We start from the raw sequence: 15,369 nt of genomic DNA, 5'->3' as shown, positions 1-15,369 counted from the left end.
AGACGGTTTGGTGCCTTATCCTAGAGATGCAAAGCTTTCAGAGTCTAGTGATTACATCTGACAAAAGGAAAACGTGTAAACATTTAAACCATTTCTATAAGGTTCAAATGTAAACAAAAGCAGGTTTGTGCATACAATTCTGTAACTTAAGTAATCAGTTTTATGGTAGCTTCGGTGCCTGGCTTTTCTTAAATGAAAAAATATCAAAGAATTATTCAAAATATGATTTTGCAAAAAATTAAGCAGATTAAATTTGATTTTTGAGCATTTTAATTGATTCAGAAATGCTAAAACTAGGAATTGCCATTCTCTATAAAACCTTTTGTTCTGCATCTCTCCTCTCTCCAAAAAGGAAGACAACAAAATTAAAGAGGATGTGGTCCTACATATTAGTGGATATGATTTAATGCATGGTTGGTCTAAAACATCTTGCACTACCTTCATGTTATTCCCTAAACGATGTTCTGTAACTTTGTAATTTTTTAAACTGTACTGATTTAATTGTTTCTATCATTTAAATTCAGAAAATCCAGCAGTATTAAAACACTCCACCTGATGTGGTGGGTTTTATGTTGGTCACAAAGTTTGAAAAACATGGATTTATAAAATCTAATCTATGTGGGCTACTGGCCATGTAAGACTTTTCTAAAGTTTGGCCCAGGAAATCATGATATTCATTGTGAATAACACGTCTTTTCCTCGCTCTTCACATTTTCCATGGTTTCAGTGTTTCCACTGCTCTCCATGTGCTTCACCATGTCAGTAAATCCTATATTACATGCAGGCCCTCAGGGCTGTGGAAGGAAATCCAGCTGCTTAAATATATAGTTGGGCCTGCAAAGTTCAAATGTTGCAGGATTTTTCTTCATCTTTCTTCATCACAAGAACAAAAATGTCCAATTTGCCCGTTTAAAGTAAATATATTTTATTTATATTTTACCTGAAGAAAATGTAGATTCAAGACATCGATTAAATAAAACATGTCTGACAACACAAAGCAGCTTATAGTTATAAGGACTCAAAAACTACACCTGAACCCTGAAGGGGTAGAAAAATATCTATAAAATATTGTATACAACACCAATACTAATATCTGACATCAATATTGGTCCAGAATTTTCATGTGTACAATATTATGGTTCGTTGTTTTCCATAATTATCACAAATACTTAATTACAAATAAATATGGGCTGCAAAATGACTTGTCAGTAGGAACAAAATGGATGTAGAAAATAAGAGTAAGAAGTGGCAGTCAGAGCTCCATTTCAGAAGGTTTCTTAGGTTATATACAGAATACTCATAAATTCATTTATTTTGTAAAATATTTGGATAATTTCACATTGAAAAGATCCAGGAATGTTGTTTTTTTATTATTATTATTTATTTCCATCTTTATCCAGGCCTGGAAAGCACAAAAAGACAAACTTCATTTACTTTAAAATGAGACAAATCATTTTAAAACAGGTTGAGAGTGTCTTTATAATAAACGTACAGAAAGTCGCTGCTGCTTTGACGAGGCGTTTGGGGTCTTTGCATGTTAACTAAGTGCTGAACGTGAGGCGAGAGGTGAGAGGGAGGAGGGCGTGGGGGCGAGGCTAAATTAGCTGACACTCTCAGTCCAGAATAACGGTGGGCAGGTTGTTAATCAAGCTGGAGGTGCAGAACCTGCAGTGTGAAGGAGGAAAGCTCCCAAGCGAGTTACACAGACGAGCCCACCCCCCTTCATCCTGACAACGCCGGACACCCTGAACGCACCACAACTCAACCATAGAGAGCAGGACCTCCTCTGCACACACACACACACACACACGCACACACACACACACCGAGAGCTCACTTCCTACACAGCAGCCAGAACCCAGGCACAAGCCATGCAATCATTTTTACCTTAGTTATAGCATTAAATCTGATGAATATAAATTACAATCCCGTTTTTCACACACATTTTACATCAGAAAAACATGCAGCAGCACTTCCATCTGGTGAAACACATTTCAATTTGCAATTCCTCACATTTACACCTGCAGCTCACACTAGTGGGGAACATCCTCAAAAATATAATTCATTACTGTGAATCGATTGAAAAAGTAATAAAAAGTAATATTTAGGAAGGACATATTTCAGGTGTTAACTGCTGATGATGATGAACAGTCAGTGAAGAAAAATCTGAAAATTACATCAGACCAATGAAGGAGGATTGGAAATGCAGAAATATTGAAGCGAAGCCTGGTGGTTGACAGATGTCCTGCACACAGACACTGGAAGCCTCTACAAGGATCCTGAATTACATAAAGTCTGAACTAAAGAAGCCGACTGGTCACAGAGTTCAAGAAGTGAAGCAACAAGGATGAGCACAGTTTTGAGAGGATTGGAAAGACGACCAAAATATCTCACCTCACCGGAGAAAAAGGCTGGAAAGGTAATGATCATTCCAGATAAAAATTTAATTTAGCATTTTTATTTATGGAATCAAGGTCCAGAAGACGAGTGGAAAGGCTTAAAATCCATGTCTGGTCAGGGTCCAGCATGAACTTTCCACTCATGATTTAAGCCATCATGTCATCTCTGGGTCTTGGTCTGCTGAGTTTTATCGAGTCCAAAGTCAACAAGGTCTATCAGAAAAAATAAGAGGACTTCATGCTTTCTTCTGCCATTAGGACTTGGTACATGATCTGAACTGAACCAGAACCTGGATCAGTGATGATGGTGGTACTGGCCAGACCTGAACCCCATAGAGAATCTAAGGAGGAAAATTAAAGAGTCTTTTCACACCCGATAGTCCAGTAGACTTGGTTAAATTTCTTACATTTCACGCTACTCTGTGTAGAAAGCCCTATAAGCAGCCTGTTCCCCTCCTCACCTGTGGGGGCGCTGCACCAAGAACCACTGAAGGAAATGACACAAAATCCCATGAGCACAACTTCCTTCTTCACAAAATGTAACCAAAAAAGGAGTGGCGTCAGATTTTAATGGTCATATAATTTCTTTTTTGTCTTTGGTAAAAGACCACGAGCCATTTCTCCCGCTGGCAGCAGACCGGCGTGTTTGTTTTGGTTTTACCCAGAAAGCCCTGAGCAATAGTCTGCTTCTTGATGTAATCTATTATCATGAAAATTACAATAACACCAAACACTTGAAAAATATCAATCTCTGTGTAATTCATTTAATTTCTAAACAAACAGCATTATTTCAACTGAATTCCTAAAACATTTCGCTGATATTCTGATTTATAGAATATCAGTGAACCTTCACACAACAACAAAACCTCACAAAAAATGTACCACATTTAGCTTAGTGGGTCTTAAATGAAAAGCAGGATGAATAATTGAAAAAGAAAAAAAAAGAGCTGGCTGTCATTTAACTTTCCTGCAGTGAAAGCCAGTGAGTGACACAGAGGAGGGAGCTGCAGCTGCTTGGTGGGCCGATCATAATGTCTGAATAAATGGCAGATCCTTGTTATGGGACCCACAGATCAGTCAACATTTCGATACAAAGAGACACTTGTGCTCTTCGCTGTAGATATCCGGAGCCCGGTGGAGAAAAGTTTGTCCCAGGGCTCGCTATCATCTGTCAGAAAGTGGGTCCGGCGTGACGCTAAGCTTTGATGATGCCACGCAGCTGCAGTGGCCCGACGACCGAGACGCTAATGGCTTTCAAACTTCTTTTAAACATGTGAAAACTGTGGAAGTTGAATAATTCACGGCGCGGCATATGCGAGGCCTGTCATCTGGCATCCAGCAGCCATCACTCTGGACGCATCTGCATGGCAGAAGTTTTTGATGGCGAGGAGGAAACCGTCCCATGAAGCCTGGGGACCAGATGAGAAACCGTCTCACTGAGACAGACGTCCACCATTTGGACAGAGTGACGAGCAGTCGAGTGAAAAACTCAATCCAAACTGATCCTGGTGTGACAGACGCTGGGGAAATCTGGCTGTTGTTGCTCAGCAGAGGTAGATTTCCACAAAACGCTGATCAAACGGTTATTGGTCTTAATCAATACAACCAGAATCTTAAAACTTGCTTCAAGAATGGAAATGAAAATAAATGTCATCTTCAGGAACTCGGCCTATAAACTGCTGTTCCAGTTGTTCTTTAAAAAGTGGGAGTTAGATGATCTGGTCAGGTTTTTACGCTGCCATTCACCAATACTGATCACATTGATTGGCTGCTAATTTTTCTATTTAACTATAATTTCTACTGGCTATGTGATCTGGCAGAAAGCAACCAAAAAAATCACCTTAACACAAAAACATACAAAAAGAAAACATGCAGGCACATTGCAGCAACTATTGAGTCAGAAGAACAATTGAGAAACCTGCTGTCAGTAATACAATACTCAACAGACTGAAAACAGTAAGGCTCTCAGCCTAAATTATATTAAGTCATTTGATATAGACCAGTGTGAGATTTATATAATATCAAGCACAAAAGGAAATATTTCAAGTCAAATGCAGGTTGCATTCAAATAAACTTTCATAAGTCATTAAATCAAAACTGCCTGAGAGCATGGCTAACCGTTTCCTGTAATGTCAAAGCTGACACTGCTAAGCCCCGCCTCCTTTCTCTGATTGGCTGACTGGTCCAGGATCTGTGCATTTCTGCAGATGGCATTAGGACCACCAGGAGAAAGAAGAACTGAACTTTTTCACATTTTATCTGTCACAACTTACTGAAGGTTTTAATAAATACGTATATAAAAACAAAACAAACATTTCTGATCTGGTTTCTTGTGCAAATATATTTGTACAGTTGAAATAAGACAAAACTAACTTCCAAATAACTTTTCAGCAAGATATAGGAGATGATTTAAGTCAACAATTTATTAATATAGATGAGAAAGAAGCAGCCAGTGGGACTGGTACGTTTTCATCAATATTATGGAGTTATATCCTTAAAACAAGTCTCTGCTTTAAGTTACTTTTCAGTTAGTTTAGTCTTAATATACCACGATATTTGCACTAGAAACTAGACAAAAATACTTGATAAGATTTTGTGGTTTTGCAGTGTTGTAGGTATAATCTGCATTTTTTTAATCAATATTAAGAAATTATTGACTTAAAAAAACTTCTATATCTTATTCAAAAGTTACTTGTAAGTAGTTTTGTCTTATTTTAAGTGTACTAAGATTTTAGTCTAAGAAAGTAGACTAAAAATACTTAACATTTTGTGTTTTTGCGCTTTTGTGTGGTTCCAGACTCATCACTGAACAGCAGATCTCTGCACAAGCAGCATGTCTGTGCTGCAACAAACAAACAGTAAGACACTTCTGTTGAAAACATCTTCCTGCCCTCAGAGGAGCAGATGGGGCGGCGTGTTTAATCATTAACAAGAGTTCACGTTGGACGCTACACCTGCAATGTCAAGCAGGTGCCACCTCAGGTATTTCTTCGCCACATAAATGAAAGCACAGGTGAGGACATGCTGCTGCAGGAAAGCAGCCATTTAGCCTCTGAATGGGGCCCCAGCATCGTGTGCAGAGCCTCCTAATGGGGAGGAGGAGGAGGAGGAAGAATCAGCAGATGCCTGCGTTTCAAGTCTGATGCCACAGATGTCAGCACAGATGATGCCTCCTCCACACGGCTCCATGACCAAAAGGGGACAGCGATTCCAGGACAACCAGGGCGGATCTGGGAGTTGGACTGGAAGTAGACTGGGAAGCTGCAGCTGAGCATTAAAACTCTAGAGACTGCTGCACTGCAAAAACACTGAATCTCTTACCAAGTAGTTTTAGTCAAGTTTCTAGTGGAAATATCTTTGTTACAACTAAGTTTTCTGTAAGAAATAGGAGCTTGTTTTAGGTAAATAATTCCTTAATATTGATGAAAAGTGTTAGTTTCTCTGGCAGATTATTTAACTTATAACAAGATTTTTTTCCTGCGTTATTAGTGAAATAATCTACTATTTTTTCAGCAATATTAAGGACGTTTTGACTTAAAATAAGCTTCCATTTCTTGATGAAAAGTTGCTTTTAAGTTTGCTTTGTTCTATTTCAAGGGTACCAAAATATTTGCACTGGAAACTACTTGGTGATATTTTCTGTTTTTTGTAGTGTGTATCTGAAATATGTTGCCCAGAAAAGACAAGGTTTTATTTTTGGAAAGACAAGGGCCCCATGTGTGGCACAAACACGGTCGCAAAGCGGGATCGGAGAGAAGGAGAGTCTTTTCCGGACGAGCGGAGCTGTGTTCAAGGAGCATCCTGCGTGCCTGTAGTGCTGCTGGAGCAGAAGCAGACAGATGGATGGAGACGGAGGCTCCTGCGCTCCGCCGTTCCATGCAGGTGGTCCGGGGAGCGGGGATTGTCAGAGCATGGTGAATTATTTAAATGGGGAGTGTGGAAAAGGGAATGGCTGCATCTGTCGCACATCCTTTTAGAGCCCCTCCAGCAGATGTGTTTACTCACCACCCATAGTAGCTAACTGCTTAATGGGTCAGCATCGGCAGCCAACAGTTAATTAGGCAGGGTCTTTCTGTAAGCGGAGGGGGCGGAGCCTGATGTGGGTGTCAGGTCCTGTCAGGATGTGAAGAAACAGAATCCAGAACAGAGTCTGTTGTTTCCACTGAACCACTGCTGGTCATTACCAGATGGAAGAAAAAAAAAACACTTCCTGGATGATTTGTTTAAAAAAAATGTCCCTATAAAGACAGGAAATGTTCACTTCCACATAAAGTCTAAATCTAGATCACGTTCTACGTGGGCTAACCGAGTATCAGTGCATTAATGTTTGGTGTTTGAGTGAGGGCTCTACTGTAAACCGCTTCAGATTGTCACAACGTTGGGCATTAGTCGTATTGTTTGTCATTTAGAATAAAAATAAACAGAACTTTTTGAAACAGTCATTTTTTCCATCTCCGTTGAGTTAGTTATGTATATGTGTGTGTAAAAATAAGAATAAAAAGGAGAAAAGCAGGAACTTCCATAAAATAGACCAAAAATTTGCGTATAGGAAATGAGGAAAAAGAGAAAAATGGATGTTTCTAACAGTCAAAAGGAGGAGCTTCCTCTCCACTGTCACCACTTTTTGCTCAGGGTGACAAATCACTGCAAAGGTAACAACTCAAAGCAAACAGCTGGGTTTTCTTAGATTTATGTTTTATAACTGGGAAAACATTTTATGATTTCAGATTTGATCCAAGTTTGACATTACAGAGCTGCATTGGAATAAAGGTAATTAATTTTGAACCAAGCTGGATCCTGTACAACTGAATATGAATTGGACCCGTTTTTTTAAAGTGACTCGACAAGACATCTGCTGTAATTTGGTGTTACATGAGTAAACAGAGCTGAATTATGGGAGTATTTTTTATGATGTCCTTCCATGATAATGAATCAGGACAAATAAACAGACCTAAAAATCTAAATATCCAGCAGTTTTCTTTCTCGGCTTCTGCTAAAAACAACTCATCACCTCCTTTTAAAAATCTGTGGATTAGCAGAGGTGAGGTTCAGGCTGGTTTGGAACAGCTACAGCGTCGCTGTCATCGAATGACACATAATCTCTTTTAGAGCTCAAAGGCCTTGAGGAGGCAGCAGCGCTCATAATCATACATTTTTGATTGGATTGTAGTCAGCAAGGACATTAAAATCTGTTGTTCCATCTAGAATGCCTTAGCAATCATCTGCTCCGGTTTGGGATTATAAAAGATGTCGTTAAAATCAAGCGATAACCACCCAGACGGGAATAAAACGCATGTTTGCACGGTTTCCTCTTCGATCTTCGTGGGTCGTCTGCTCGCAGTGTTTCTCTGACTGCACTGTTTACTGCGACTTTTAAAATGCATACGGATGATTTATAGACTTAGGCGGCGTTTGTTTGCAGAAAGAAAGACATGTGGAAAAGCAAGCAGGAAATCTGAGGAGTGAAACAAGTTGCTTAAACTGAGGAGATGGAAACAGAATTGAAATTAAAGAACAGAAAAGGATGAAAATACAGACACATTTCTTCTGAAACACTTTGGATTATTGTAATTTAAGAAAAAGGAAATATTGGGATCTTATTAAAAAAACAAACGACCTGCTTTTTAGCTCATTAATCAGCGTCCTTCCTTCAGTTTATAAAAAACAATTCAATTTATAGAAGAGCATATTGAATCTATATCCAGGTTTCCTTTTCTAACTGTTGATGTGATGTCTGTGATGTCTGTCTTTGAGATTTCACACTTTTCTTGTGAACTTGCCAACGTCATACCTTACATACGAGCTGCTGAGCATATCTGCAGTGCTAAATTAATTTACACGCACTGTGCTCATTTATAGCTGCTCTGCATGCTCACGTTTAGATGATTTCTACCAAGAAAGTCAATAAAAATCATTATTGCTTGGATTAAAAGACAGCTGATCTCTTCCTTGTTCACCTACATGGCATTTAGGGAATAGTTTTTGGATGTTTTCGAATCATTTGCCCTTTGTATTGAACAGAAAAAACGACAATCAGGTTTGAAAAGATTAAGTTCTTACAACTCGTCACCCACAGCATGAAATAAATACTGACCCCTGATATCAATCAATTCCTTCAACAATAAGAGTAAATCCACTTTCCACTTACTGTCCAGGATCATACAGTGTGGGAGCGGGACACAGCAGGTAGTCATTGCGCACAGTGGTTGGCTTGTTGTCTGGAAAACAAACACAACAGTTTATTTTTTTTATTTTCTGCATCTCTTATGTGGAACCAAACTACTTTTAAATATGGATCCAGATCACATATTTAAAACTACTGTGGTTCATTTTACCACAAAAATCACTCAAAAGTGACTATTTTAAATGAAAATGAAACAGTTTTGCTATGAATTGTTCTAATTTAACATGCCCAGCAATAAATTAAACATAAGTTTTAATGAAATTAATTAGAAAAGAACAAATGATAAAAGGTATAAAATTGGTCTATTGATGTAAAAAAGCTGTAAATTTGGTTAAATGTTTTACACACTTTGGATAAGCAGGTTTATCTGAAACTTGCTTCATTGGCCTTCAGCTGAAAGTCTGTTATAAAACAGAGCAATAACGTCATTGTGTATTATTGTTATATGAAGATTAAAGTCAGTGAAATAAACAAAATGGAACTTTTCATTTAGAACATCTTTCATTTTTAAGAAAATAAAAGGTGCAGTCATGTTTATTCATATTTCAGTCTTTAAAAGCTTCCTCCAATCTGGGCATTGAAAACTCACCAAACCAAACGTTACTTTGCATCAACACCAGTGGAAGAACAGAGTTGTGGTTTGGCGTTAAGATGTGAGAAATAAAGTAAAAGATAAAGAAAACAGACGAGTAATCCAGGAAAAAAAAAAAACTGTAGACTTCTTTATATTCAATAAAAAATATATATGTGAAATCCAATCATCATTACCGGCTCCGTTTTGAACCTTAATCTCATCACCACAACAGACTGAGTCCTCAGATGAACTCAATGTGAAATATGTGGTCAGTATCTGAATGATAGCATAACACGGTAATACTGTTTTAAACGCTAACAAATGTATTTGTTCATAAAAAAGTTGCAAAATATTTCTTCATCAGAACTTTCACATGTTGAATGCTTCATAACGTGACAGAGTATGAGGGGCATGCTAATAATAATAAAAAATATGAAGTGAATAAAGTCATGATATAATGAGAAAAAAGTCAAAGCATTACAAGAATAAACTTGTACGAAAGTAAAGTCGAAATAAAACAAGAATAAAGTGTAACATATGTGGATAAAGTCATAAAACTTTGAGAAAACAAAAAGTGATGTGAGAATAAAGACATTATATTTAAAAAACAAAGTAACATATGATAATAAAGTCAATATTCCTAGAATAAAGTCATAATTACAAGAATAAATATTGATTCTGGTAATGCTTTGACTTTGCTTTTGCAATTTTATGACTTTATTCTTGTGTTTTTATCTATGTTTTTAGCGTGGCCCTAACTCTCCATCATGTCATAAAGCTCTGAGTTGTGGATGGAAAAACAAAAGGAATGGCAGATTGGATTATAATTTGTGTGTGTGTATAAGCGTGTGTGTGCTCATCAAAGGTTGACAAAGGCAGCCACTGAGATTATTCATATGACTGATGAGTTTTTTCTGCACATGCCTCCAACTGGTTTGCTGATGGAGACGAGTGAAGCATCTGTTTCACATATGTGGCGTGTGGTCCATAGTTGCCATGATGCTTGTCCATAATTATAAGGTGCCCCACTGTTAAAAAGGTCTGGACTGAACACATGCAAAAGCCAATAAGGGAATAAATAGCCCCAAGTGGGCGAATGTGAGACAGCCTAAACTGAGAAAGGACTAACAGGAAGACATCTGCTAATGGCCACTTCCCTAATTCAGATAAGGGGGTTGTTTTTTTTTAAAAAAAGGGAAAAAAAAAAGGAGAAAGAAAATATGTTCAAGTATTTTAGTTGAGATGAAATGCTGAAAAATCAAAAATAACTTGTCAGGGATGGAAGTGTTGTCATTGGCAGCCGCCGATCCCGCAGATCCCACGGCCAAATGAGAGCTTTAAAAGATTGGCTCTGGGTGCCAAATCCCGTTTGCTTCCTGAAAAAGGATTTCTCAACAGAACAGACTGCGAGCTCAAAATAAGGAGCACAGTGACCTACATAGCCTCGCTCCTCTGATGAATGCAGACGAAGTAGACGCGGCACGACATGGCCGTCGTTCAGCCGCGTCCAACCTCAAAAATGTTTAAGCCAAATATTTACCAAAAGATGAAACTATATGATTAAATAAAAGGGGAAAAAATCCACTTAGTTTTGTCACTGTAAATGAAAAGTGATCAGCGCGGAAAGAGGCGACAGAGGGGGGGATTCCTTTGTCCAAGTTTGTGTGTTTGTCTGAGGAAAATTCAACCAGATTAAATCAGATGATCCAACGTAGAGATTATTGTACACCAGCTCTTTGTGCTTGATTTTATTTTCATTCCTTTACCTATGAGGGTTATTTGGAACGCTGTAAAAACACAAAACTTTTTACAGCGTATCAATTTCTAGTGCAATTATCTTAGTACGCCTTAAATAAGACAAAGCTAACTTACAAGTAACATTAATTTATAACATGGCATTTTCCCTTGTTAAGTGTAGCTACAACTTTTTCATCAATATTAAGGAATTATTTACCTAAAACAAGCTCCTATATCTTGCTGAAACATTACATGTGAGTTAGGTTTGTCTTATCTCAAGTGTATTAAGACAAGATTTTGTTTTTGCAGTGAAGCCACAGAAAACAGTTAATTGACCTAAATTCAAGATATTTTGTACATCTCAGGCGCTTCATGTTTATGAATGTGTTGTTGTTTTATCAACTTTAACCAACTGTGGTTTATTTTAGTTGGACTTTTATGTGATAGACCAACTAGAAGTAGTGAAGATGAAGGAAAATGTTTGCATTCAGTTCTTTTTCTCTCCTAAATAAGATCAACTGCAACTCTAGAGGAGCTGCTAAGAGTCACAGCTCATGTGACTGGATTATAATTTGGACTTTATGAAAGAGAGATAACTGGATCTGACTGAACTTGTGGCAGCACATAAAAACTGACAACACACAGTCTAGTTTACAAAGAGGAATGGGCAAAGATGCAGATGCCTAAAAAGCACGGCTGTTCTCCTAAAGTACTGAGTACAAATGTGCACCACACTTTTCAGATTGTTATTCTGAAGACATTTTGAAAATGAGGGTACACCTTCTTTCCACTTAATCACCCAAATATTAGTGTTTTTTGGTTAAAATCCTAATAAAATCAATGAAATAGAAGAATGTGATGAACCTCTTGACTTTTCCAAACATCTTTTAAAGCGTGACTGTATTTGATGAAGTAAAGATTTGTTTTTGTAACTTTTCAACTGAAAGAGGAACAAAAGCTATAGTTGAGACATAAATTAAGGACATGTAATTCAGAGCAACTGTCGACCCAGAGGTGATTTCCTGAACGTTTAGGGAACTTACTGATGGTTTGGTCATTAACGATGAAGCTGCAGATGACGCCTTCGTTGCTCTGTCCGATGGAGAAGCCGTTCCCTCTGAGGACGATGTCGAAGGATTCTGGAATGTCAACAAATGTGAGATAAGACCGCAAGGAGGGATTTCAGAGTCTGGAGTTTCAGAATCTCCTGTTGTGTGACCTGATTTCTGAGACACGGCTGCAAGTTTTCTTAGAAAAATGTCGATACTGCAACACAAAGTTACAAAATACTTTGTAACTTTGTGTTACAAAGTAAAAATACTTTGTAACACAAAGTGTTACAAAGTATTTTTCTCTAGATTCTAGTGGAAATATCTTTACAATTTAAATAAAGCAAAACTAACTTACTAAGTTACTTTCCAGCAAGACATAGGAGCTTCTTTTTAGGAAATAATTCCTTAATATTGACATATTAATCAATATTAAGACATTATTACGAACAAGCTCCTATTTCTTAACGGAAAGTAATTTGTAAGTTAGTTTTATCTTATTTCAGGCATCCTAATATATTTGCACTAGAAACTAGTCAAAGAATACTTGGTTAGATTTAGTGTTTTTGCAGCGTCTCTGCAGAAGCTAGAGGGACAAACTTCAGTCCACCCACCGTTCACACACACAACGGAAGGCTCCACAGTCAGGATCTCTGTGCACGATCGCTTCAATATCTGCAGGATGTGAGAAAAAAAACCCAACAGCTTAGAATGCATTCGCTGTTGCTCGGACATGGCAGGAATAAATACATCAGTCGCTGACGGTTATTGGCTCTGTCAAGTTTAGAAAACAGATCAGGGAGCAACACCTGAGAAACGTCCCGCTCCTGATTGGCTCCGGGCGGGAAAAGGAGAACGGGAGGTAAAACAGCAGCTGTGTCAGCCTTTATGGGGAAATTATGCAAGACTATTACTGTTCCTCAGTTCTATTAAAAGCCTCTCAGGGATCTTGCATTATCATATAAAGAGGCCTGTGTGAGCGCACTGTCATGGAGCTGCACTTCCCACTGTGATTCAATAAATCAACAAAGGGAAAACTATGCAAATCCCCGCTCAGGGCGGGTAAGAAGAAGCATATTAATGGCAGTGGAAGACATTTGAGCCTTTCATTTGATGTTGGACAGAAGCTTAATCTGAGAAGTGGAAGATGGAAGTGTTTACAACAGCCTTGTTAGGGATGATGGTTTGATACGGGGTTGTATGACAGCTGGGAGGAAATGGATCTGCTCCTCTTCCTCTGCGCCTCCATTTTCCCACTCTAATTACTTCCTTGGCAGTGAACAAGAGGGGAAAAACGGGGGAATGTGGGAAAATAAAACAATTTGCCTGCTTAGGCTTCAAACTGTGAAATTATAAAAGTTTTCCCCTTCAAGAGCGCAAAAATGTTTGGTGCTAAACAATAAAAATATGTCTATTAACCGATTAGTTAAAGGATTAACGGATGTGATGGGAGGCACTTTGGGGGTACAAAGTAAACATGCTGAATGTGGAAATGAGAAGTTTGAGTTTGGTTTAATTTCTTCTCGATCTGAAGGGAAACATTATTTATGGAGTGTGAAGGAGAGAAGGCAGACGTCCAGATATCCAGAGTCGCTCAGATACCTCAGCCAGCTAAAGGTTTTCTACAAATCAGGTCAGCTTCATACATTCATAGAAAAACAAATGGAGGGGAATAGATACACTTAGAAAACCACAATGTTTGGCATGCCAGGTGAAAATCACTTCAACTTTTACCAATTTTGAATAATGGAGATTATTATTTAACTTTGAAAATAGCTCCGCTCATGGTGCATGCTGCCTTTGTTCTAATTTATTCTTCAGGTGTCCCATGTTTGGACAGTTGTTCCCTCTGGTTTTCTGCTATGCAGCTGGAAAATCTTACTTTTTTTGGAGACAGTTGTTATGATTAGTAACCTTGGCAACAACGAAGAGATGAACCTAACATTTTTTTAGTAATCGATTAAACTATCAATTATTCCAAAGATTAATTGATTAATCTTGAGTTCTAGTAGAACATATCTTTTATTTTATTGATTGAATTGCAAAATGTAGATTTTTTTGTATGATTTTGACTAAATCACAGCTCTAAATATGTTGCTGCTCCAGCAAATAGCCTTTTGTTTTAGTCTGTATAATTCAGTCAACGATTAATCAATTAATAAATTAGTTTACGATTATTTCAATAGTCGATTTTTATCAATTAACTTGATTAATCATTTTCACCCTAAACAAGGTGCTATTTTTAAAACTGGGAGCAGCTGGTTAGCACCTCAAAAACTCAAATAATACCTGACCTATGACCCCAAATCCCAGATGAGTTTCTAACCTTGCAGCCAGACAGAGATTTAGAGGAGTGGCAAAAGCAAATGAGATGGATTAGCGGAACTTCGTGACATCAGATTATGTTATCCAGGACATGTTGAGCTGTCAGCATGACATTTATTTTCCCTTTGGTATAAATAAAGTATGTTTGAATTGAACTGAATCGTTCTGTCGTTTCAAAGACTTAATGAAGTCATTCATCCTAACAGGATTCCCAGGTCCACAGCATCACAGATCCTCCACCATGCTTCACAATGCACCATACTTTCACTTAGTCATTCTTTGTTTCTTGTGAGAATCACATGGAGTGCAAAGTCCACATTTATCATATTTCACACGTTTACGTTTGTGATGGTTGAACAGAAAACCCATTTTCCTGTCATGCTTTTCAAGAAGCTGTTTGCGTGCAGACAACATCTAATGGTTGCTATGGAGACTGAAGATTAAGATTCCTCCAAAGTATGAACTCGAGACCTTACCTAGCCCAATTTGTCACAATTCACACAGATTTAAAATGATCTACAACTAGATGACACTGATAAAATACTAAAAGTCAATTCATAGAAGACTTTGATTAAAAAAAGATCTTAATGTAAGTTTTTGTATCTATTGAATCCATCGACTCAAATTAAAGCGTTGAACTCCAAAGTTTCCATGTGACAAAAAAGTCACTCACAGATGTGTTTCTTTGACTTTTTTTCAGTTTAAACAAAGGTGGCACGCTAGAGAAAGGAAAAATCTAAATCTCAGTAGGTTGCAGAAATGATCTCATTTTGTTCAGACACAAAATAATCAAAGTTTTCTGCCTCAAAAATTCACAGCAAAAAAACTAAATCATCAGTATTTTTCGTCAAGTTTCTATTGCAAATATCTTAGTGCACTTGAAAAAAGACAAAACTAACTTTTGCAAGATATTTGCAGCTTGATTTAAGTCAATGATTATTTAATATTCATGAAAAGTTCTAGTTCCATTGGCAGATTATTGCACCTACTAAAAGATATTTTCCCATGTTATCGACTAAAATCAAGCTCCTATTTCTTGCTGAAAAGTTACTTATAAGTTTGTTTTGTCTAATTTCAAGTCTACTACGATATTTGCAGTAG

At 37.6% G+C, this 15,369-nt stretch overlaps 1 protein-coding gene across 1 annotated transcript in view; it reads right to left on the bottom strand.

The window, feature by feature from the left end:
- antxr2a (ANTXR cell adhesion molecule 2a) overlaps window positions 1-15,369 on the bottom strand; it is a 77,837-nt gene that overhangs the window by 49,255 nt on the left and 13,213 nt on the right. Inside the window, exons 8-10 of the mRNA XM_007547387.2 lie at window positions 12,558-12,618; window positions 11,938-12,033; window positions 8,548-8,617 (exon numbers count right to left, since the gene is read on the bottom strand). Coding sequence (XP_007547449.1) covers window positions 8,548-8,617; window positions 11,938-12,033; window positions 12,558-12,618 — 227 coding nt within the window. The remainder of the gene's footprint in view (window positions 1-8,547; window positions 8,618-11,937; window positions 12,034-12,557; window positions 12,619-15,369) is intronic.

This window comes from Poecilia formosa, unplaced genomic scaffold (genome assembly GCF_000485575.1).
Source record: "Poecilia formosa unplaced genomic scaffold, Poecilia_formosa-5.1.2 Scaffold20, whole genome shotgun sequence".
Classification (NCBI taxonomy): Eukaryota; Metazoa; Chordata; class Actinopteri; order Cyprinodontiformes; family Poeciliidae; genus Poecilia; species Poecilia formosa.
This window is presented reverse-complemented; position numbering and strand designations above follow the sequence as displayed.